A 25577-nucleotide genomic window follows, 5' to 3' on the forward strand; every position below is an offset into this window, starting at 1 on the left:
CGAGGGCAGAAGCAGCCTTAAGTACCATGCAAAAAATAGTCAAAGGAAGAAAGCTGAGGACACAAGCATGAGGAATCTGGTCTGAGATGCACAGCACATAGAAAGGGAAAGATAGATTTTTCAACCTAGGACTCAAGAGCCCCCTTAAAAGATGAACGTACTTAGCTTCCTCGACTACCTCCACCTCGGCGTGAGCTGTGATTGGTGCATTGGAGTGGGCTCCCGTGGGGTCATCGACATTCAGCTCACCATTGGTTGAGCTAACCACCTGCAACAGAAAGATGGAGTGTGACAGACATCATGGCAACAGGAGCCTCCTGCCAGCACCAGAGAAGGTCCCTAAGGGGGTCTCTAACTAGTCTATAACTTAGATACTAACCAGGCAGTGTCTGGAATACTTGTTTTCCTGAGCTGAGGGGCCAGATATCCTCATTTAGGTAAGGTTCCCAGGCCATATCATGAGAGGACACAAAATGCAACGATGTGATCCTATAATAACTTCCATATTGAAAGCCTACTCTGTGTCAGCACTCTGCTACACTGTGTGTAAATTTAATCTTCACAAAAAGACTATGAAATAGGTCATGTTACTCTAATTCTACCTCAGTTTATTATGCTAGAATTATAAATAGACTCAGTGATGATGCTGAAAAAAATTCTAAAATGGAAATCAATAGTGGGCATCAGAAACTATAAGTAATCACACTTTCCTTCAGAAATTTCTTCATGGCTTTGACCACTGGTTTGAAGTTACTCAAATAACAAGACTGCCGGATCCTCTCTGTCCCGTGAGAGGACAGACAGAAAGGAAACGCTTTTCCTTGGAAGACCAGTCTTATTTCAACAACCTTTATTTCAGGTTCACTGTCATCCCATTTCTCACTGATGGTCCCCGAATTGTAACTGAAGGCTCTCACTCCTGTCATCTGGTTAATGTGGACCCGATCAGGCTTCTCTTGCTTGTGCAGCTGCTTCTGTCACCTGGTTTCATTTCCACATGATTCCTGCTTATGTGGGTGCTGGGAAGTGGGAAAAGGGACCCCGCTGGACAAACCACTCTGCTGTTAAAGATCTTGGCTGAAACATGGGAGAGAACCACAAAATAGGATGAACGGTTCGGATATCATATGCCCTTGGGTAAGTAACTTCTATTTGAGATGGTTTCTTACAGGTTGATGGGAAAATTACACAAGCAAATGTATGACATGGTGTCCGGTACAATACCTGGCACACAATATGGTAGCACAGCATACATAGTAACTACGAAATGCGTTCTAGGATTAGTCAGCCCTGGAATTGAACCCTAGCTCCACCACTTACTTGCTGTGAGTCCTTGGGCAAGATCCTCAATCTTTCTGTGCCTAAGCTTTCTAATCTGTAAAATGGGGAAACAGTGCTGCTTACCTGATAGTGTTACTGTGCAGACAATGCACACCCAGTGTTTAGCCTATGGTACATGGTAATGGCTCAGTAAGTGTTCATACAACTGCTATTCTCCCTCCACAAATGTTCATTCTTATCTCCCTCTAGATCTGGGGTCCTCACCAGCAGCTTATTTGAAAAAATTTCCTGCATAGTCATAAAAGGGCAGGTGGAAATGTTTAGTATAAGGGATCTTTGGGGTATTTATTCAAAGAATAAAGGGCACACAAGGTAAACACTGCTTACTAGCAGTATTTACTTACCATTATTTCTAAATCAGAATATTTATTGATCTTATTAATAATACATGATTTAAAAAATGGAAACAATGCTGTGTGGTTAGTCAAAGAAACTTACAACAATAAATTTGGACTTATCCAAGGGATCTGCTAGTGATCAAATTTAGCACCTCTGATTAAGGGAACCACTCAACTTTACTTATCTCCTGACATAACAAATATTATATAACCTTATCTATGTGATATTCTTGCCAAAGAAAGTTTTATCTGGATCTAAGTATGATGGGAAAAAAAAAAAAGCAGACAAACCCAAAACATGGGGCACTCTATAGGACAGCAAGCCTGGACTCCTCAAAAAAGACTTCTCTTAAAAAAATTTTTTTCCCCTTTTAACACAGAGATGAATGTTACAGACTAAGAGAAATTAAATGACTAAGAGATTGAAAGAGACTAAAGGGTTATAAGAACTAAATGCAAATGTAAACCTCGATTAGATCCTGGACCCTATAAAATTAATCTGGGGGACAATTGGAAATGTGATAAGGATTGTAGATTAGATATTATGGAATTATTTAATTTCTTAGATATGACAACAGTGTTAGTTACATAAAAGAATGCATTTGTTCTTAAGACACTTTGACTAAACTACCGTGAGATAAAGTGCAATCAATGTTTATAATTTACTTTCAAATATTATTAGCACACACTCTCCCCCTCACCCCTCACACCACCACCACAGAATGAAAGACATGTGGCAAAATCTTAATAATGATTAACTTGAGTTAATCTGCATGATTTGCATGCGTTCATCTGACTACCACCACCACTAACTTCTCCATAAATTTGAAAATTTCAAGAAGAAATTTGAAGTTAGGGCGATAAACAGCAAAAACAAAATTTGAGGAATGAAGGTTTGCAAATTAGAGAAGCACAGCTCCTCATGCTAATGCTGTCCTGTGAACTTCCTCGGCCTACATTTATTTCTTGGGGCACATCCTGGCTGCACACTGGCAATCATGCTGGTAAATGCATTCTGCAAGCATAAGGGCTACAGGAGAAATCATTGTAAGTTTTCTAATGAACAGCTCAGAACTAGACAAGATGTTAAATAAAATATCTTGGCCTCTACTAATATGAACAAAGCAGGGGGCAGCAAGCATCACCACTGCCAACTACTTGATGACTTTGGATCATGGCGCCTGCCCACAGCGTCTCACATGTATGCTCTCTAATTTCTCATTGCTATGAATTGCCACTTGGCCTATTAGCAATGTTGGGCAATCTAAGGAAGAAGAGGTTATCTGCATTTTACAGACTGAACATCTTATCTGTATTAGTGAGTACCTGGTCTCAAATGAATCAGGCACAAATCTAATTACCAGGTGTCTAACTTTTAACTTAACTATACCTAAAATATCCTTGGGAATCAGCGGCTACTAATCTAGGTCTTTAGAGCAACCACTTCTGAGGCTAGAGGTGCAGTTTGTCAAATCATGAACTGTTGCCTAGACACAGTGGAATTACCGCTAGAATAGGTGACCAGAAAGCTGGGTTCCAGACCTCACTTCACCATCAACCACCTCTGGCGAGCCCTGGTTTCTATTCTCTAAGACCTGGCCAACAACCTTGGTCCTATCTACCTCATAAATACTACGGTAGTTAAATACAATGATGTTATAGAAAGCAATTTGAAAAATTGTAAAAACAACAAAAAAACCATACACAACAACAAAAAACAAACCAAAACACCCTTATGAATATACTAAATTATTAGTATTTTAAGCAGTATCATTTTTATACCCTTTCTACTGAATTTTTAGTATAACTTCATTAAAAAATAAGCTTATTTATGTACCTAGAATACTGAAAGTTATTTTGTCGTAATCACTATTAGAATTAATCCGACATTCCTCTGGCTATATCACTCACATAAGACCAAAGCAATAGCTTAAAGGACTAACCATGAAAGAGATGAAGGTAAAGTGCTATTTGGAACTTTACTCCTCAATACTGGTAACACCTCCTTTAATAAGTAATTTAATATTTTAAGTAAAAATTTTGAGTTATTAAATTTCATTTTTCAAAACATGACCATGAAGAAAAATGGGAATTATGTATCAAGGAAGCAATATTTTAGCTGCTAATCAACATTTCAATCCTACTTCTCACAACTATATATGTGGTAATTTGGTACTTTAGATTCCCTACCTATAAAATGGGAATACTATTGACCTTAAAAAGAATTGTAAATGATTAAAAATTAGAAAGATTTGAGCAAAGTAATTATTAGTTAAAAGTTAACTGTCGGGCAGTCCAGGTGGCTCAGCGGTTTAGTGCTGCCTTCAGCCCAGGGCATGATTCTGGAGACCTGGGATCGAGTCCTGGGTCGGGCTGCCTGCATGGAGGCTGCTTCTCCCTCTGCCTGTGTCTCTGCCTCTCTCTCTCTCTCTCTGTGTCTCTCATGAATAAATAAATAAAATCTTAAAAAAAAAAAAAGTTAAATGTCATTCTCAAATCTCATGCTTTTGCTTGGTCTTGGAGCTTTCTAGATATTTTCTACACATTTTAATTTAAACAACTTTGGAATCATCTTTTTTGAAAGAAAAAATATACTGCCTTCTTGAATTTAGATCATCCACATTTGTAAGATCTATGGATATAGTGTTGTGGAAGGATGGGAAACATGGAGGTATAGGAGCGGGGGGGTCCTGCCTATTACACAGGTTAGAATAGGAGTGTCCACATGCCTTACCAAAGCAAGCTCTTCTCATCTTGGTGCTCTGCACTCCCTACCAATACCAGAGTTTTGGTATCTGCAGGTTATCCAGGTAGGCTAAGCATGGTTTGACCACATTACCTTTGGGAAGTGAGATGACTTGAAAATATGTGGGCATCTGTTGTGCTAGAAAAATACAGCCAATTTGGTTTGCAAAAAGCATAGCTTTTATGAGTATACACAAACTGGGGCTACAATGAAAAAGGCAGATGTAGTAAGGAGAACCAGAACTTAATGTAATATTAGGGAAATGGTACACTTGCCTGTCCTCTATCAAGGAAGCTGGCAGAACTTAGTTTTATAGGGAGTAGAGGGAGGTTGCATTTTCCAGAAGTGATGCCAGAGACTCTAATCAACTCCAATTTTAAAGATAACCCATCACAGTGGACAGTAGGAAGCACTACCCAAATGAGCACCTCTGTGTTCTAAGAACACAAATCTAATAAACTGTCCAGATATTCCTGATTATGAGGTATTTTTCTTTTAAAATTATTTAATCTTTGCATTTTCCCCTAATTAAAAGGTAAGCATGTTTATTGTAAAAAAAAAAAAAATTAGAATATTAAAAAAGACTACATAAAAAGTGCAGGTTTCCAGTGACATGGCAGAGGGAAATTCAGTATCTTTCTTGAGAACAAAAGTATGCAAAATATTTACATAAAAAGACTAGTAAATATTTTAGGCTTTGTGGACTATACAGTCTGTGTGGAAACTACTCAACTCTGCCATTGGTACAAGAAAGCAGACATATATAATATATAAACAATTGAGTATACTTATGTCCTAATAAAGCTTCATTTATAAAAACAAGCAGAGGGTGGGATTTGGCCCACTGATTGTGTTTGTCCTCCCTTACTCTACATTGTTTCTTTTTTTTCTTCTGCACACACTAACATGTATGTATATTAATCCTTTTATATATAAATATTTTTGCATATATGTGTGAAAGTTAAAATGGGGCCAATTTTTTTTTTCTTTTTTCTTTTTTTAAAGATTTTATTTATCTATTTGACAGAGAGAGAGCACAAGCAGGGGGAGCAGCAGGCAGAGGGAGAGAGAGAAGCAGACTCCCTGCCAAGCAGAGAGCTCAATGCAGGCTTGATCCCAGGACTCTGGGACCATTACCTGAGGTGAAGGCAGACACCCAACAGACTGAGCCACCCAGGTGCCACAGGTAAAATTTCATATATTGTTTTACAACTTGCTTTTTCTACAACACACCTTGGGTAATTCCCATAAGACCCAGAGATCTCTATCCACTGTATGGAAGTATTATGTTTCTTTAGTTAATGCTGAATTTTATATTATTTTTTAATTACTGTTGAACATTATGAACATTTAGTTGTTCATACATATGAACATTTAGTTGCATCAGGTTTTCTTTTTTTTTTGCATCAGATTTTCTGATATTAGAAACAAGTGGGGGCAGCCTTGGTGGCTCAGTGGTTTAGTGCCTGCCTTCGGCCCAGGGTGTGATCCTAGAGACCCGGGATCGAATCCCACATCGAGCTCCCTGCATGGAGACTGTTTCTCCCTCTGCCTGTGTCTCCCTCTCTCTCTCTCTCTGTGTCTCTCATGAATAAATAAATAAAATATTAAAAAAAAAAGAAACAAGTAGCAACAAATATTCTAGAACTGCAGCATCCTTAACAATAGCTAAGCTATTGTGGCTGCTGAGCACGAAAAATGCAGCTAGTCCAAACATGTTCTGTAAGAGTAACATATATATCAGAATTCAAACACTACATTTAAAAAAAAGGAAAATATCTCATATTTCCCCCCCCAGGTTTTATTTTTAAGTAGTTTCTACACCCAATGTGGGGTTCGAACTTACAATCCTGAGATCAAAAGCCGCACATTCCACCAACTGAACAAGGCTGGGCATCCCTCTCATAACTATTTGTAATACTGACTACATGTTGAAGTATTTTAAACTAGATTAAATATGTTATTTATTATTTTTTAGATTAAATGTTATTAAAGTTAGTTTCACCTGTTTATTTTTACACTTTTAGTGTGATTACTAGAAAATTTGAAATTACAAAAATGACTCATTTCCTTTAGCAGCATTGTTCTAAAACATGAATCCTCAGTATCTGTGCATTTCTGAGGAATATTTGCCTGAAACTGGATTAATTGAATCAAAAAGTATAGGTATTTAAGATTTTAAAAGATAATACCAGGGGATCCCTGGGTGGCTCAGCGGTTGAGTGCCTGCCTTCTGCCCGGGGCGTGATCCTGGAGACCCGGGATCAAGTCCCACATCGGGCTCCCTGCATGGAGCCTGCTTCTCCCTCTGCCTGTGTCTCTCCCTCTCTCTCTCTGTGTCTCTCATGAATAAATAAGTAAAATATTTAAAAAATAAATAAATAAAAGATAATACCAAATAATCCTCTGAAATAGTTTTAACTCCTGTTTCAACAATACTAGATGGATAAATTTCTGCAAATGTGACAGATGAAGGCTGATATGTATGTATATGCATATAAATTATTTCTACAAGGATTCGGGGTACCTAGGAAGCTTAGTCAGTTAAATGCCTTCCTTTGGCTGATGTCATGATCTCGTTCGGGGTCCTGGGATCAAGCCCTGTGCTGGGCTCCCTGATCAGCAGGGAGTCTGCTTCTCTTGCTCTGCCTCTGCCCCTATCCCCCACACTAGTGCACATTCTCTCTCTTTCAAGTAAATGAATAAAATCTTAAAAAAATATATTTCTACAAGGATCATTAGGAAAAATAGCAGTCTCTTTCCCACTCCACTATTTTTCCTCCTTTATAATGGATTCCTTTGGTTTTTACCTCCATATCTCTGAATAACATGCATCTTGATTCTTTATTTTTAGGCATTAGATTCACCTTTTCCATCCCTCTAGTCTTCTTCTACTATAGTTTATACTGTAATTCTGATCAGATCAATTTGTAGTTTTATATTATGACTATTAAAAACTATTTATAGCTGTGCCATAGAGTATATACCATGGTTCTTTCCTTCCCTGTATAATTTTTTTTTAATATTTTATTTATTTATTCATGAGAGACACAGACTGAGAGAGAGGCAGAGACACAGGCAGAGGGAGAAGCAGGCTCCACGCAGGGAGCCCGACGCGGGACCCGATCCCGGGACCCCAGGATCACACCCTGGACCGAATGCAGGCACTAAACTGCTGAGCCACCTAGGGATCCCCAATTTCTTGTTTTCCTTAGAGTTAATTATATTTTGTCTTTTACTATTTCATTTTTTAAACCCTTTTAACTTTAAAATGTTTAAAGTATAGTTGACATATATGTTTCAGATGTACAGCATAGTAATTTATTTATTTTATTTATTTTTTTTAGCATAGTAATTTAATAACATACATTATAAAATGCTCTCCACGATAAGTGTAGTTACCCTCTGTCACCATACAAAATTATTACATTAAAAAATTTTTTTTAAGTAATCTCTACATCCAACATGGGATTCAAACTTACAACCATGATATCAAGAGCCAGACACTCTACCCATTGAGCTAGCTGAGTGGCCCCAAAGTTATTACATCACTGACTATATTCCCTGTGCCATACTTTTCATCCCTGTGACTTGTTTCTTTTCTTTTTTAGAGAGAAAGTGAGCAGGGGCTGGGGTGCAGAGGGGGAGAGGAGAGCGCATCTTAGGCAGACTCCATGAGCAGCTCAGAGCCTGACGTGGGGCTAGATTTCATGACCCTGAGATTATGACCTAAGCCCAAATCAAGAGTTGGATGCTTAACTGATTAAGCCACCCAAGTACCCCAGCTTATTTATTTTCCAACGGGAAGTATGTATCTCTTAATCCTCTTAACCTCTTTTGCCTCCTCTTTAGCAACTACCAATTTGTTCTCATATTTATAAGTCTTGTTCATTTGTTTTGTTTTTCTGATTCCATAGATAAGGGCAACATATGGTATTTGTCTTTTTCAGTTTGACTTATTGCACTTAGCACAAAAGCCTCTAGTCCACCCATGTTGTCAAAAATGGCAAGACTTCATTTTTATGGCCAAGTAATATGCATGTGCACACATACACTACATCTTCTTTATCCATTCATCTATCCATGGACACTTAGATTGCTTCCACATCTTGGCTACTGTAAGTAATGCTTCAATAAACAGAAGGGTGCATGTATCTTTTTGAATTAGTGTTTTCATTTTCTTTGGATAAATATCCAGAAGTGAAATTACTGGGTTACAAGGTAACTCTATTTTTTATTTTTATTATTTTTTAAAGATTTTATTTATTCATTCATGAGAGACACACAAACACAGAGGCAGAGACATAGGCAGAAGGAGAAGCATGCTTCATACAGTAAGCCCAACATAGGACTTGATCCCGGAACCCCAGGATCATGCCCTGAGCCAAAGGCAAATGCTCAACTGCTGAGCCACCCAGGCATTCCTATTTTTTATTTTTTGAAGAAATATTTTCTACCATTTTAACCTCTCTCTTTGCTCTACTTTCTGGGAGGCTTTCTTAAACTATCTCAAACTCTTGAGCTTTAAGTTATCACGTTCTTAATTTCTAAGAGCTCTCTTTTTTTTATTTGCTCTTAAATGTTCCTTTTTATTTTATTTTTTATTTTTTTAGATTTTTTTATTTGTTCATCAGAGACACAAAGAGAGAGAGGCAGAGACACAGGCAGACAGAGAGGCAGAGAGAGAGAAGCAGGTTCCATGCAGAGAGCCCAATGTGCGACTTGATCCCAGGTCTCCAGGATCACACCCTGGGCCGAAGCAGGTATCAAACCACCGAGCCACCTAAGTGTCCCAGAATGTTCCTTTTTAAAATAGCATCCTGAGGTGCCTGGTTCAGGATATGATCTCAGGTTGTAAGATCAAGCCCCATGTTGGGCTCTGCACTGGGCATGGAGCCTGCTTAAGATTCTCTCTCAGGGTACCTGGTGGCTCAATCGGTTAGGTGTCTGCCTTTAGGTCAGGTTGTGATCCTGGGGTCCTGGGCTAGAGCCCTGCATCTGGCTCTCTGTTCAGTGGGAGCCTGCTTCTCCTTCTCCCTCTACTGCTTGCCCTGCTTGTTCTCTCCCTCTCTCTCAAATAAATAAAATATTAAAAAACAAAAACAAAAACAAAAAGATTCTCTCTTTCGGGATACCTGGGTGGCTCAGTTGGTTAAGCATCTATGGACTCTTGATTTTGGTTCAAGTCATGATGTCAGGGTTGTGAGATCAAGCCAGTGTTGGGCTCCGTGCTCAGCAGGGAGTCTGCTTGAGATTCTCTCTCTCCCTGTGCCCCTCCCCCACCAATCCCCACCATTCTCTCTCAAAAAAAAAGAAAGAAAAAAAGAAAAAAAAAAGTGGGAGACTGCTAAGAGTACAGGGGTGGGACTTTTTTTTTTTTTTTTCCAGGGGTGGGACTTTTAAGTATGGATCACACATTAATTCAATATTCCTTTTCTTCAATATAGCTCCTCACCCCCAAATGTGCTCATTTCCCCCAATTGTTATACCCTCTATTTTACCCTTGCCAAAGAATAAATCTTTGGTCTTTGCTAGGGATGGGGAGAGCATCTAGGTATCTCTGGCTTCTTAGAAAACAGACTTTTAACCACTCTTTATTTCAGCACATGGCCCTCCACACCAACTTCCCCTTGTAAAAAGCCAACTTCTGAGTCTTTGGAGGATTACCCAGTGAAAATAGGCTCTATTGGCTCAGAATTCAGTTTTCTTGGGACTCCTAAGTCATTGAATAATTGCCTATGTGCTTTCTAGTATGTCACATTTTATTGCTATTGCTTCATCTGTTTTTTCTCTCCTTGTATGGATTCATGCCTTTCAAAAAAAAGCCTTTTATCATTCTTTTAGTGCTGTTTCAGGTGAAGGTGAGAGCAGATCTTTGAGTTCAATCCATCATTATTACCTAGATGTTCTTATGAGTTTTTTTTTTTTAACAGAACCAACAGCTGACTCCTGACTTCCTGTGAATAACACAGTGTTCATGAATCACTCCATGTAAAAAACATATTCTAGACAATCAAGCCTATCAAAATGCATTTCTACATGCAAAAGGTTTGTCTATCCTTTTATATGATTTGGTGGCTTTGAGTTTACTTTTGTGCCCCAACTGATAGTGTCACTTAACAGTATGAGAGACATATTTGAATTAAGATTATTAAAAGAGTAACATATAAGAAGAGTAAAGAAACACAGATGTTCTAAAGTACAAGAGACAACAGAGCTTCAAAATAGTCCAAATGAAATCAGAAATAATTCTCTAAGATCACACTTACTCTAGAAGGAAAAAAGAAACAACCCAACTTCTTGGGTACCCACTCAGAAATGACTTTGACCAATTAACATCCTCATCTTATGTGCTAAGGCACATACATCATGGAATGAGCTACATATGCAGTCTCTATCCGAAAAAATACTTATTTTCTATATTTCGAGTCTGTAAAATTCACATACTAGACACTAACATACTTCTCCCTTGACATTATTTTTATGGTTTATCATGAGATCAAGGTTGTAAGATTTGTTTAACCAGAAACCAGTTCAGAAATCATATAGATATTTCTTAGTCAATGACAACAACCAATAATCATCTCAACAAGTGATTCTTACAAGTCCACTTAGGCAGAAAATCAGCACACAGATATTGAGTTAACTATAGAAGCAGCTCAACCTTACAGTAGTTTCCTTTCTAAAAGAACCAAAGTTTCAGAAGCAAGTCAACATTCCACCAGCCAAGCTGAAAAGGCCAGGAAAGGGCAATAAAGGCAGTAAGTACCTGCACTGATCCCCCATGGCGGTCTGCAGCCAAGTGAGACGTCAGGTACGAGGTATTGGTCTGCCGGCTGGGCTGGATTTCCCACTCTCCTCGGCGCTCTGACGATGCAGTCTGCTCAGGCATTAGGAAGCATGAGAGCAAGATATGGAAGGAAAGGTGAAGCAACAGCAAGCAATAACAAAATCAAGTACATTAGTGTCCCTGAGTGTTTTGTTTTCATTTTGGATTTTAAACTAACAACCGCTGCAAAGCACTGAGAAAAAGTTAGCTTGGCTACATTCATTTCAGCCTAATGAGCCAATGCACACCAACCTCACCCAGACACAAAAAAACAATAATCACCAAAAGAGGGGTGGGGGGATCACCAAAAGCTGCAATCAATTTTAGCTTCCATATTAGTAAAATTTCAGTAGCCACTAAGCAGACCAAATTCAGAATGTTAATACTGTTGGACAAAGGAACAATCATACTTACAAATCATTTCACTGATTAAAGATCTACCTAAATAGACAGTAGTCAATACAGAAAATTCCTAGCATTATGAATCAAGATAATATGGCTTTTCCTTAAATAGGGAGCCCACCACTCTCAACATAAACCTCTATAAGACTTTCAACTAAGATAAAATGAGCAGTGAGAGTGGCTGGAATATGCTTTCTTCTCTAAGAGGATGAAAAAAATATATCTTCAAAACAGGTTCATGGGTCAAGAAATATGAAAAGATGAGGGTGGGTAAGGCTACAATGTTTACCTGATTCCTCTAGCTAATGGCCTCTAGTCTGGAATTAGAAATAGTTTTAGATATGACTACTACGAATTGCTTTCTTCTAGAAAGCAAAAGGCAGATCTTTCCCCAGCAAAAGGAGGGCTTCCAATCCAAAATGTTTTTGGGTTCTGCTTTCAGTTCTGCTGTCATTCAGGCTCTCTTCATTCCTTCTTTACCTGTTCTTTAGATCTCACACTATTCTGATCTTGCTCATTTGTGATTTTTGTTCTGAAGAATCTGTTTAGGTGCCTCTTCCCCTGTACCAGATGGCTGAGGAGGTGTTAACATCATGATGCTCAGCTGTAACAGTCCTAAGGCTCTACAAAATGAAAAATGAGGAGTTGGAGAGGCATCAATGAAGGATTAGTAAATCAAATTTTAATTGCTGCTGATATAAACAACAGCAGGGGTTGGGATATGATATTGCTGCTCTGCATGAAAACCAGCAGGGATGCAATAAATCTTAGAGATGCTCACAGCTATCAAAGTTGTATTTTATAAAAAAGAAACGGTAAAGGAAAGTGGTTTGAGGTTCATACTCACTTTCCCTCTCCTGTATCTCATGGACAAGAGTTGTTTAAAGGTCCTCTGTAACTTACCAAAAAGGCTTTTTCCATTAAAACAGAACCAAAACAAAACCTGAGCCTCATATACCAGCTACAATTTATTCATCTTTATTAATGGAATATGAAGTACTGTAAAGGATCCTGGATCCTGGATCATGTTTCCTGATATTTCTAGGGAATGAGCATATTCTGTAAGGAAGCAGCTGTATTAACTTACTTGCTAAATTCTCTAACAAAAGAGGGGTTTGGTTCTATATCACTAGTCACATCTGAGAAATCAAAGCTACCCAAAAAACCTGCCCTTCAGACTATTTCTGCTAACAGAAGTACAGATGTTTCATTTTCAAAAATAAGACTGTAGTTTATAACATAATAACTTTTATAAACTTACTGACAGTATCCTATCCTCAGAGCACTTAATCTTGTATCTTCTTACTACTAGAGATTTGAGAATAAATCTGGGTTTATTGTTTATTTTTTAAAGTAATCTCTATACCCAATATTGGGCTTGAACTCACAATCCCAAGATCAAGAGTTGCATGCTCTACTGACTGAGCCCGCCCAGGCACCATAAGAATAAACCTGTTCTAATATTATAGGTAAAACCCATAACTATTACCCATTAGTGATAGTTTCTTCAGTTCTCTCTAGGACTTTACTGTTTTTTTAAAAATTTTTAAAAGATTAAAAAAAATTATTTATCCATGAGAGACACAGAGAGAGAGAGAGAGAGGCAGAGACAAAGGCAGAGGGAGAAGCAGGCTCCATGCAGGGAGCCTGATGTGGACTCGATCCCAGGTCTCCAGGATCATGCTCTGGGCTGAAGGCGGCACTAAACCGCTGAGCCACCCGGGCTGCCCAACTTTACCTTTTGTAATATTTATTAAGTAGGATATTTAAGCTCCTAAACTACTATGAAGAAGGGTCAGTTTTCAAAAAAATTTAAATATTTAAACAGTATCCAGACACTTAAAAGCCACTTGGTGTTGTTTTGAGTTCTAGGATACATGTTAAGTATGATTACTTCTTTCATGAATGCTCTCTGTTTTGCACTTGTTCTTAAGGCAGATAAAGCTTTGAAAATGGCAAGAAATGTACATAAAACACTCATATACTTTTAAGCTTAACAAAATCTGAACAGCTGATCAACTATTATTTCCATTTTTACTGAAACACATATCAGAAGTCTGGTTTGAGGCCCCTATCTGATTCACAGGACAGTGTACCATTTATACTCATTCTAGTTAAATACATAATTTGTTGGAGGAGTTAACATTTTTGTGTAGATTTTGAAAAAAGAAGACATTTTCCAAAGGCCAAAATATCATACTCCATCTCTATTATCAAAGCAGTGTGTTATTTATCTTTTAAAAAGAGAAAAACAATGTTAACTGCTTCATAAATGCTTCCACAGTGATGAATGAAGAACATACCACACCATACTACTGCCCTCCAATGCCTTCTATATCCACCGAAAGCAACAAAATCAAGAGAGAGATATCAATCTGAGGTTGCCGGTTTATCACACTGGGAATTACTCTTCATCACAATACTAAACTCTATGGCTATTCTCTTCTAGAATTTAAAGACTAGGACTGGTATGTAGAAGTTGATACAGTAGAAAGGGTCATTTGCCAGTTTTAGAAAGCAACCGAGTACCCAGGAACTAGAAGAAACCGGGGAATTGTGACAAGTAGAGTATGCTGCTAATGTACCTGAATGGTAGTCTAAGCAATGCTGTGTACACACGATTATGACTGGGCATAATCTGCACAGGATATGGCCATACCAGTAGAGGACATCAACATGTAAACTCTTCACTCTCCAAGACCACTCATGCACATATGTCTATCTAACAGGCAATCAGGAGCTTCCATGGACAGAAGTGTCACTGGGCAAGATCAGTCCCCTCTGCATTACTTGAAAGGCAAAGGTCCACATGGAGTGTGAAAATCCCCAAAGGCAGGAGCAGGAATCTCAAGCACTGGGAATTCTTTGGGGGAACACTTTAAAATCTTCTGCGGTGATTGCATTACCTGTGTGGAAATGTTTGGTTTACTGTCCAGAAGGTGAATGTGGTGATCACATTCAAATCAGAAAGCAGTGACCCAGCAGAGCATAAATCAAAGACAAAGTTAACAAAAGTTACTTAAGGGGAAATTGAGAGGAGCCCAGTGTAAAAAGTCAAAACCACCACGTGTGCTGTCAGGCAGAGGAAATGAATTTTTCCCTGCAGTCATCTGGCCAGGATTAAAGGACAAGTAGGGAGGAGGACACTAACAAGAGGGCAGGAAAATATAGTCTGGAGACACCCCAGGTACCACCTCCATCTATGGCTTGAAAATCATTTCCAATTTTTATTGGAGATAAAGCTCCTGTTCTCAAGTAAAAGGCAGGCAAATATTTTTCTTCTGTTGCAGCAAATAAATCACTGAATCCTATTCTTTATATAGTTATATAGTCACTTCGAAAAATTAACTTTGATTACATTTATTTTATTTTTTTTAAGATTTTATTTATTTATTCATAGAGATGCAGAGAGAGAGAGAGAGGCAGAGACACAGGCAGAGGGAGAAGCAGGCTCCACGCAGAGAGCCTGACGTGGGACTCGATCCAGGGTCTCCAGATCATGCCTGGGGCTGCAGGCAGCACTAAACCGCTGAGCCACCAGGGCTGCCCCTTTGATTACATTTATTTATTATTATTTTTTTAAATTTTTATTTATTTATGATAGTTACAGAGAGAGAGAGAGGCAGAGACACAGGCAGAGGGAGAAGCAGGCTCCATGCACCGGGAGCCCGATGTGGGATTCGATCCCGGGTCTCCAGGATCGCGCCCTGGGCCAAAGGCAGGCGCCAAACCGCTGCGCCACCCAGGGATCCCCTTTGATTACATTTATAAAGAACTTTCCTACATTTTACTTTATGGCTCCCGAAGTATTGTATTTATTTTATTTTTATTTTATTTTATTTTATTTATTTTATTTTTTTAAGATTTTTTTTTTAAATTTATTTATTCATAGAGATGCAGAGAGAGAGAGAGAGGCAGAGACACAGGCAGAGGGAGAAGCAGGCTCCATGCAGAGAGCCTGACATGGGACTCAATCCAGGGTCTCCAGGATCACACCCTGGGCTGCAGACGGGGCTAAACTGCTGCGCCACCGGGGCTGCCCGGCTCCCAAAGTATTTTAAAAGGTGCCACCTATACAGAACATTTTGGCCTTCCATGTCAGTCTTCTAGGCCTCGTTAATAATTAGTCTTCAACTATAATTAACAAGAATAGGGACTGAATAGTGCTAAAAAGTTCGTAATGAATACACTAGGTTACACTGTCTTACCACACTTCCATGCTTAAAAAAATTTTTTTTTAAGTAGCAGGGGTAAGATGGAGGAAGAAAGAATGGGGCAGGAAGCATCTCAAGATTTTTTTTTGGAGTATATTATATCTTAGATATGAAATTTTAAAAAGCTGGCAAGGTTACTGAAGTATATACTTTAACAAAATTAAAAACTTCCTTCTGTTAAACTCATGAAATACAACCAATTTCCTATGCCAGACAGGGATTATTCCATGCTGTCATGTGTGCAAACAATGCCTTCTTGTATTCTACAAACTTGGTATCAAATATCAGGGATGTTTGATAATCACTGATAACAACCTAGAAGGGATTATTCCCAAGTTCAATACTACGTAGGCCCACAGAGCTAGTATTATCAACTCTGTGAAGCTCCGAGAAAAATCACAGGAACCATTCTAGAGGTCTACAACTGTCTACTCAGATCCTGTCCTATTCTTATTCAAAAGGATTTCTCCAGAATCTCCTCCTACAAAGGAGGTGCCTCAGAACACAGGATTTATGCTGAAATACAAAATATTGAAGACTGCACAAAGAAAACTTTTATTACAGAATAGAGAATTAGAGCAGACCCGAGTGTCAGCAACTAAGTGCCAGAATGGGAGAAGGTAAGAAAAGGATTGTATTGCAGTTTTACTCTTGTTTCAGTGTCCACCTTGGGGTAAAGGTCTCAGAAATGAGGAGAGATAGCCTCATTCTGCAGACGGCTCTATGCTGGAGGGTGACAGGGCAAGTATGCAATCTACACCAGAGTTCCTAAACAGCAGGTAGTAAGTTAGGAAACTACATACAGGTCAGAGAAAGGCAAATTCTCTCTGAACACACTCATCTGTCCCTCTAACTAGCAAACTGTGAACCTTGCTGAAAATGAAGTAGTTCTCTGTCAAAGGAAGGGAATGGAAAATTAATCAACTTTTGTTTTTTCTCAAGCTACTAGCCTTTCAAAAGAATATATAAAGATATTCATTTTAGGAAGATCTCTGACCATCACGGCTATTTAGCAATCTGGCTTAATCTTTTTTTTGGAAAAGTTATAACAAGCTCAACAAGCACAGCACCACGTATACTTTTTTAAGGCTATACATTCCTTAAATCTAATCTCTTGGAGTCTAGACACAAACAAACAAATCTGAACCAGATTTTTTTTTTAAAAATAATCTCTAAATCCAACATGGAGCTTGAACTCAAACACCTAGGATCAATAGCTGTATGCTCTACCAACTAAGCTGTAAGCCAGCGAGGTGTCTCTCAACCTCTCTTTTACTGGGGGCACATCTTCAGAACTCAACATGATTTGACCCTTTTAAGTTTTATTGTTCATTTCTTGTGTGTACTGAATTCGTTTAAATATGATTCTTCTAGAAGGATGAGGGACCAATTTTTCTGACATTGGATTCATATTTTCCTGCCTCGTCAAACTTGAGAATTTGTAAGTGAACAGTTCACCTAGTAAAAAAATTACAAAAAGTAAATTCTTCCCCTTAAACATATACTGTACATATAAAGATGAGTAAGTACCATTCAATATTATCATAGTCGGATGCACATCTGAGTTTAATAGTTCTTGACGGCCACTGTGATTCTTTCCAACCTCAAAACAGATCTGTTCTCCCTAACCTTGTAAGTCAAGTACCCCTTCTTTATATGCTGACAGAAAACCTACATAACTATCAAAATTGCTGAACCATGGTAGCATGTGTATAGCATTTACCTGAGTAAGGACGGTCACAGGCTTAGATTCAGCAAGAGCAGGAAGCTTACTGCTGTGTGAACATTCTAGTCGATGCAATATTCTATATTTAGCATGTTGAGCAAACACACTGAATAAAACCTTCCACAGTGCAATATACTGCACTCCAATAATAGATCTCTGGATAATGGCAAGACTTACTTCCTGATCGCACTTGCAAAGAAAAGCTTTGTCAGGTAGAAAGAGGCAGAACTATTTCTCACCCCCTTCCTGATGGATGGTAAAGCAGAATTCTTTAGAGAGGAACCACAGTCATGGCAAGATTTACCATCTTTGGATCTGGGAAAGGACAAATACCAAGGGGAAAATGACAGAAAAGACAAAAGTTCCCAATGAATTTGAAATCATAGTTCTGTAACTCGGTGATTGGGTGATATTTATGTTATTACTCTGCATCAACAGCCTGCTGTGTTTTTTTTTTTAATATACTTCCCCCTTTAGTAGACAACCTTGCCCTACTTTGGCAGCAGAATGGCTCTTTGTGGAAACAGAAAACAAGTACGAAGAAAAGCTTACAATTTATTTTTCATGGAAGGTTAAGTAAAAGTCTTTATTTTAAACATCTGTCTTCATCTATGCTCTTCATTTGACAGATTTCATTCATTCAAGCAATTACTTATCAAGTGTCTACTCTTCCAGACATTATTTTAGGTGTTAGGGAGATAACAGTGAATGAAACAATAAAAATCTCTACTCTTACTTTACCGGCTTACATCTGAGAAAGCTGAGCCCCACCCCAAAGGTTATATGTCCCATGGCCAAAGCACTGGGATAAGCTAAAACCAAGTCCTGAGCTCCTCTTCTTTTTCCTCCTACTCTAAGTAGGAGGACTAAACAGGGTCAGCCAATCCCCAGGATCACTCTCCTACCACAACTGAAGAGTAGATTTACCCAGAATAAGGAAGCTCTTCTGGTATTATCATCAATGTCAAATGCATGTTTGGACTTCGAAATATGTCACATTCATTCATTCATTATTATTTTGAGAGCCCTTCTCTGCCTGCTAGCCATCTTTTTTTTTTAAGTTTTATTTATTTATTCATAAGACACACACACACACACACACACACACACACACACACACACACAGAGGCAGAGACACAGGCAGAGGGAGAAGCAGGCTCCATGCAGGGAGCCTGACGTGGGACTCGATCCTAGGACTCCAGGATCACGCCCTGGGCTGAAGGCGGCGCTAAACGGCTGAGCTACCTGGGCTGCCCTGCTAGCCATCTTCAGCTAGAATACACTCCTAGTATTTGAAACTCCAGATGCCTAAATTCAAATTTCAAGTAAGTCTCTCCTCCAACTTCCCCATTTCTAGGAATCATACCACCCTGCTTCCAAATTACTGGGGCTTCAAAATCTCAGCAACAGCTCTGACTCCTCCTTCTCCTTCAACCTTGACATACATGTGGGTTCCCAAGTCTGGTAGATCACACCCATATATCATTTCTCAGTTCTATTTCATTTTCGTGATCACAGCCCATGTAGGGTCCTTTTACCTCTGAAGGAGATGCACTATGTTCTTCTTAGTGTCTCCATGCCGGCTGCCAGGCTGTTATCACCTTCTATGCCAAAAGACTTCTAGAGGAAAGCTTTGATCATATCAGCCCTCTGTTCAAAAACCTTTAGTAACTATTCCCTACTGAAATTAAGTATCAACACTTTCCATCCAGCCCAGCATTCAGGCACTTCATCAAATGGCTCCAAGGTATTTTCCTAGCCTTTTCTCCTTTATTCATACTATATATTTTAGTAAAATAAACCAGATAACCTGTTGCTTATTATTCTTTTTGCTTGAAATGCCTCTTTCATTCCCACATTACTCTTCCAAGAGCACTACAAAAGCAGCTTCTTTCATGAAACTGTTGTGCTCAGACTAGATGAAAGGTCTTCTTCCAATCTCTGATGATGATAATTTGAAGCTTGGGATGTTTCTCTGTTCTGCCTGTGTTATAGTTATCTGGCTACTTGGCAAATCTGCTTGTCAGTTGAGGACAAATATTCCCTACTTATCTTGGTACCCCCTAGGGCATACTTGCACAGAGCAGGTCCTCAGCTAGACTTATTTAATGGAAATTGTTGACAAAAAGTTAGCTGCCCTGAAAGTGAGGTTAATAAATGTCAATATCTCTCACAGAGAAACTTAACTTTCTTCTTTTGCTGATTTTAAAATTGAAAAGAGGGATCCCTGGGTGGCGCAGCGGTTTGGCGCCTGCCTTTGGCCCGGGGCGTGATCCTGGAGACCCGGGATCGAATCCCACGTCGGGCTCCCTGCATGGAGCCTGCTTCTCCCTCTGCCTGTGTCTCTGCCTCTCTGTCTCTCTCTGTGTAACTATCATGAATAAATAAATAAAATCTTTAAAAAAAAAATAAAATTGAAAAGAATCAGTCTAAAAAAGAACATTCTGATTTCAATTCCTAGAGTCATGTAAGGGACCTATTTAACAGCAATTTTTCTTAAGAATAAAAAACAAAACCCCCAACACATAAGAAGACAACCCTAAAGATGGAACAAAAGTAGAGACCACAGCTCAAGACACAGTGTAAAGGTAGAGGAGACATCAGAAAAACATTTAGCCATAGGGCACAGTGCAGAAAGAATTCTACCCAGCAAGGATTAAGAATCCTGCTGGGAGGGAAGTATAAAATTTGCATTAATGTGGGGATTTTCAATCCCTTAGCAGCCATAGGATACTAAAAAAACCCTAAAAGAAAAAAAAAATCAGAGAGAATTTCAAGATTCAATTCTTCAAAAAGCAGCTTATTATTGCTTTGCAGATAAGATTTCCTAATTACACAGACTGGTTTAATGACCCTTCACTTAAAAGTACACTGAAAATCACTACTTTTACTCAGACACTAGGTATGACTGACTTTTTCACCTTGACAATCCAGGTTTTCAACATCTCTTCTTCCTCCTACTTTTTTTCCCTCCTGCTTTTAAAATCTATTCAAAACAGCAACGTTGATTAAGAATTCACTGAGGCAGAAATGACAAGCGAAACTAAAGGAAATAAATACCTATTTTAGTTTGAAATATTCTGAAAACTTGAGTGGGCAGATATGCTGACTTCACTGACTACTTAAATTATTTTTTTCTTTCCATATATTTTCTATTTAAATGTACCTTTCATCATAAGGAATATAACCTCATCACAGAATAGTTTGGAAAAATATTATCCACAATATTATCAGTTGCAACACTATTTCTGTTAATAAATTGGCATTATCTCCTCTCGCTGATTTTTTTCGTTTTCCCTTCCCCTGAGGGGAAACAAGATGTATTTCTAATTTTGCAATCTGATTTCTTCATTCTACAAACCATAAACATTTTCAGTTGCCACAAGTTTTCCAAATATTATTTTAAATGGCTACATAATATTCCACTGAATAAGTACACTGTAACTCACTTTATTATAGCCCAGTTTATTCAATAAAAGATTTGAACAGGATCCATAACACTTCCTTTAGGATTAGATAGATGGATCGTTTCTAAATCTGTTTCAAATCACACTGCAACAATTTTATGCACATAACTTAATCTAGATCTTGGGTTGTTTTATTATGATTGATTCAAAATACTAAGATTTTTCTATCCGAAAGAACAGTAACTTCATCCAATTACCTTCTGGAAAATTTGTAACAATTTGCAGAGTCCAGAGCAATGTATGAGAGTGGCAGTTTATGCACTCAGCTATACTTTTAACAAGGGAAGGCAAAAGAGAAAAACTGCAGAAGTCAACAGTACTCTGTTGTCAAATCAGAGGTCAGTCAAATCATAATTCTTAGCCAACTACTTTGATTAAAGCGTATAACTATGGACCCAATTAGTGTACATGATTTGCTAACCCCTACCTTTTTGCCTATCTACTCTTTCTTTTAGCTACTAATACATAGATTTCCTTCCTTTATACTTTTTTTTCTTACCAAGCCATTTTGCTACAAGTATATACTTATGGTGAGTCTATCTGTTATTTGTATATACTTCACTTTACCTATATGTGTATGTATTTCTATGTGCTATGTGGTTTCATATGTACATCTGAGATAAATGTTTTTGCATTTTATTATAAAAATATTTGTGAATATTAAAAAATGAGGTCAGGGGTGAGGACAACAAGCTAATTTGATAGGTGATAATGACTGTGTGTGTGTGTCTGTGCGCGCATGTGTATCTGTTTATTATCCTTTGTTTATTTATCTACTAGGGTCCTCAGTTTTCTCTTAGCAATGTGCAGTTGACTCTTGAACAACATTGAGGTTAGGTGCATTGGCCACCATGAAGTCAAAAACCCCCATATAACTTTTGACTCCCCCCAAATTTAACTACTAATAGCCTATTGGTGACCAGAATCCTTACCAGTAATATAAACAGTCAATAAACACATATTTTGTATGTTACATGTACTTACAATAAGGCTAACATACTATATACTGTACTTACAATAAAGCTAGAAAAAAATGTTACTAGGAAAATCAAGAAAGAAAACATTTACAGTATTGTACTATATTTATTGAAAAAATCCACATATAAGTAGACCCACACCTCTCAAACCTGTGTTGTTCAAGGGTCAATTATATATGATATAAAGATGAAAGTCGTCATTTTACTTCCCAATCAGTGACCCCTTTCTTTAAATGTTGTCAGATTTGTCGATTTTTGTGTGTTTGCCTCTCCTGTCTTTAGGCTGAGGGAAGCCTCTCACACTGACCACTAGTTTTTCAAACTATGAACACTGAAGGACTGATGACATGGCCTTCTCTGGAGTGGCCTAAAGCAAAGCTGAGTCTTCACTACACCATCTCAGATATTGGCAAGTTCTAGAATTAACCTGGGAACAGGGGCAAAAGGGGGAAGAGAGGTGCCAGTTTATGCCTACGTCAGCTGAAGTCTAAATTACCTACTCTTCTTTTCTTATAAAATTTTTAAAATTATATTTATATATTTTTTGTTTATTTATTTATTTATTTGAGACAGACACACACACACACACACACACACACACACACAGAGGCAGAGACATAGGCAGAGAGAGAAGCAGGCTCCATACAGGGAGCCCTATGTGGGACTCGATCCCCAGTATTCAGGATCACGCCCTGGGCCGAAGGCAAGCGCTGAACTGCTGAGGGAACTGCCACCCAGGCATCCCTTACCCACTCTTCATAACCAGCCAAACAACAACAACAAAACCCTCAGCATTGGCAAGATTGACACACTGGACTGCAGATGAGGCTCAAAATAGGCTTCTCTGTTCATCCTGTATGTTCAGCAGGTCTTTCAAGGCTGTGGCAGACTTTTTTTTCAGCCAACAGACTTGGACAAGCCTAAATTCTCTCGACTGGATACTTGATGTAGGTCACCCAGCTGCATCTCAGCAGCATTACAAAGCCCTGAGGGATGCTGGAGGGCCGCAACACACCACTGAGAGATGGCAAGTTCTTTGTCTTTAATTTCAATGTATACACTGAAGCAGAGAAGCTGAAGACTTTCAGTGTTTGTATTATCCACGAAGAGGAAGAATGTCTGAAATAACGAAGGCCCAGCACGTACCTGATTTCGGAGAGGCTGTTGTTGTGATGGCCGGTCCCTGTGGGTGTGGCTTTCTCGTGTTATTGCAGACGCACCAGAATCTACATGAACTGACCCTACTGGCGTAGGCTGGAAAGACAGAACAAAACATCAGATGGAAAATGGGCCAACTTAATGCCTCCACAAAGGAGAGCATCATTCTAATTGTAATAAAACACTAGTGATTATTATTTTCAGCCACCAAGGACAGTTTCCACTTTTCTTGTCTTTTGTTTATCTGCAAAAGGGAGGCCGCCTGGTCCTCAAGAGCTCACTGGAGAGTAGCTTACCGTGGAAAATAAGAAAAACATTCTACAGTGATGTGTTAGCATGCTCTTAGGCACTGTGGACCCCTGGCCAAAAGAGCCAATTCGAAAGTTTCTTATGGGGCTGGGTTCTATCTACTCTGTAGAAGTCAAGTACCTTATCAGCTTATGTAGCACCAGTTTCTGGATCATTCAAATTAAATTTCTTCTTAAGAATTGGCTTAAGTTCTGCTATCTTAGGACATACTGGTCATAATCTTAAAAACATATAAAGGAGTTGCTCTTATTTCCTAACTCTAGTAATTGCAACCTATGGCAATCACCCTGAAAAGGTTGGCAAATGTAAAGTCTACAGTCAAAGGAATGTTTTTTCTACAGACTCAAGCAGAAAGTCTGGCAAGTCAAGTGGTGAGGTAGCACTGGTTTAAAGTGAGGAGGTAAAACAGGATACTTACAATGGGCCTTCCAACCCAATCGTAGGCATAGTCAAACGTGTAGCCTTTCCTTTCAAAGAGGTCTGTGAAGAGGGTCCGTAAATACTCATAGTCAGGCTTTTCAAAGAAGTCTAATCGCCTGACATATCGCAGGTAGGTTGCCATTTCTTCTGTAGAAAAGAGGTGAAAGGCCATGCTCATGAGTTGAATGCTTCCCATGGCGAGAAGCTCTGGGCCAACCCAGGAATATCTGGTGTTTTCTTTATGGCCCAAGTGAAAGTGATAAAACCTGTCTTGGTCTAAATGACAATAAAAGGAAATGTGAATTTTCTGGAGAGCACCCTTATCTAGAGATACCAAGTCATGGTCTCCACCTACTTCAGCGCTTCAGTCACACTGGCTGGACTGTCCTTCTAGCATCCTACCTGGAAAGTTTTCACAGAGAGCTTCAATGGGAGTGTTCCTTTTGGTGTCACCAATTTTTTGATATCTCTCTTTTAATGTATCAGCCTGTAGAGTAGAGAGAGAAAGTTATTTGGAAAGAGGTACCAAGTACGGGAGGTCTAATACGTTTGGGGACGTGATGGTTGTTTAACTCAAACTCGCAAGATTTGCTATTCTCAGTCTTCTTTCTAATAAATAAGAAACGTAGTAGAGATGATGTACTTAACATCTGCTCTGTTCTGGAAGGTTTTCCTTCTAAGTATATTTAGTTCAGATAAACCCAATCAAATGTAATGAGATGAGTGGCTAGGATAACAAAGTAAAAATATCGTATGGCAGTATTTTCAAAAGGTTCAAAAGTGATTCAGCCTTCCCCCTCTTAGATCAGTTCTATGATAAGATAAAAAAAAAATACTGCTAATCCAAGTGGGGGCAGACAGATAGATAGCTCGAAAGAATATTTACTGTGAAGCTGAACAGAAAAAAAGAATAAGCAGTAGAAACACATGCCTTTCCACAGTGTGCTTCTAGAGGGAAAAGTGTTATCTATGATAGAGGCATGGCTACCAGACAGGTTTGATATATGTCAGTGGTTCAAAACAGCCAAGTCTGGTTTGCTCGGGATTATAGACAGAAGGCTCCTGGAGCTTGGACCAACATGGTCTCAAGGGATGCTCGTGAGGCTCTCGCTAGCCTGCTGCACCCAGATTTAAGGAATAGTGTTCTAAAGTAAGTTGGAGGAATTTTAGATCTATGACTGCCACTAAAATGATTTGTGGACCATGGGAAAGTTTCGAACAATTAATAATACACAAATGCATTGTTTGGCTATGTGATGAGCAAAGAGAGTGTGAAACTCTTATCTGACAGCTATTAATACCAATGAGAAGATATATATATGACTAGGAGAAGACTAGGAGGTGTTAGGAGAGGAATTTAAGAGGAAAGAAATAAAATCTTCCTAAAGGGAAGGGGCAAAAGATTTACTTTTCAGGACAACAGACCAGAAAGCACAGCAAATGAATCATTCTGTCCTTCTGTAGGGAGAGAGGGAGGGGGTTAGGGGTGTAGAGGTACCCAAAACTATTGATTTAGTTTTTTTCCATACTAACACGTTGAAATAAATTACAACTCAAAAATATGTCTCACATTTAACTATCTAATGGGACTTAAAATGGCTGAGAGGCTCACCATTTCCTACTCTAACTAGCCAGAGGCATGAAGTAATT

General features: G+C 38.7%; 1 protein-coding gene and 1 long non-coding RNA gene across 38 annotated transcripts in view; one reads left to right on the forward strand and one right to left on the reverse strand.

Annotated features, from left to right (window-relative positions):
- CSNK1G1 (casein kinase 1 gamma 1) overlaps nt 1–25577 on the reverse strand; it is a 170033-nt gene that overhangs the window by 13370 nt on the left and 131086 nt on the right. For 14 of the 37 annotated variants that reach the window (XR_005381769.1, XM_038580694.1, XM_038580664.1 and 11 more), the window contains 5 exons: nt 24330–24414; nt 23926–24203; nt 23187–23294; nt 11195–11305; nt 162–268 (listed from right to left, as the gene is read on the reverse strand). Coding sequence is in view for 35 of the 37 variants with exons in the window: in XM_038580694.1 (XP_038436622.1) it covers nt 162–268; nt 11195–11305; nt 23187–23294; nt 23926–24203; nt 24330–24414 (689 nt within the window). In the remaining 2 variants the exon portion in view is untranslated. Of the gene's footprint in view, nt 1–161; nt 269–833; nt 1078–11194; nt 11306–12136; nt 12280–23186; nt 23295–23925; nt 24204–24329; nt 24415–25577 lie in introns of those variants that run through there. The other 23 variants (XM_038580672.1, XM_038580679.1, XM_038580681.1 and 20 more) reach the window with 10 other exon arrangements.
- LOC111093364 lies at nt 5548–12579 on the forward strand. The gene is made up of 3 exons (XR_005381771.1): nt 5548–5611; nt 10359–10473; nt 12195–12579. It is a non-coding gene; the product is annotated as an uncharacterized LOC111093364 (long non-coding RNA).

This window comes from Canis lupus, chromosome 30, assembly GCF_011100685.1.
Source record: "Canis lupus familiaris isolate Mischka breed German Shepherd chromosome 30, alternate assembly UU_Cfam_GSD_1.0, whole genome shotgun sequence".
Lineage (NCBI taxonomy): Eukaryota > Metazoa > Chordata > Mammalia > Carnivora > Canidae > Canis > Canis lupus.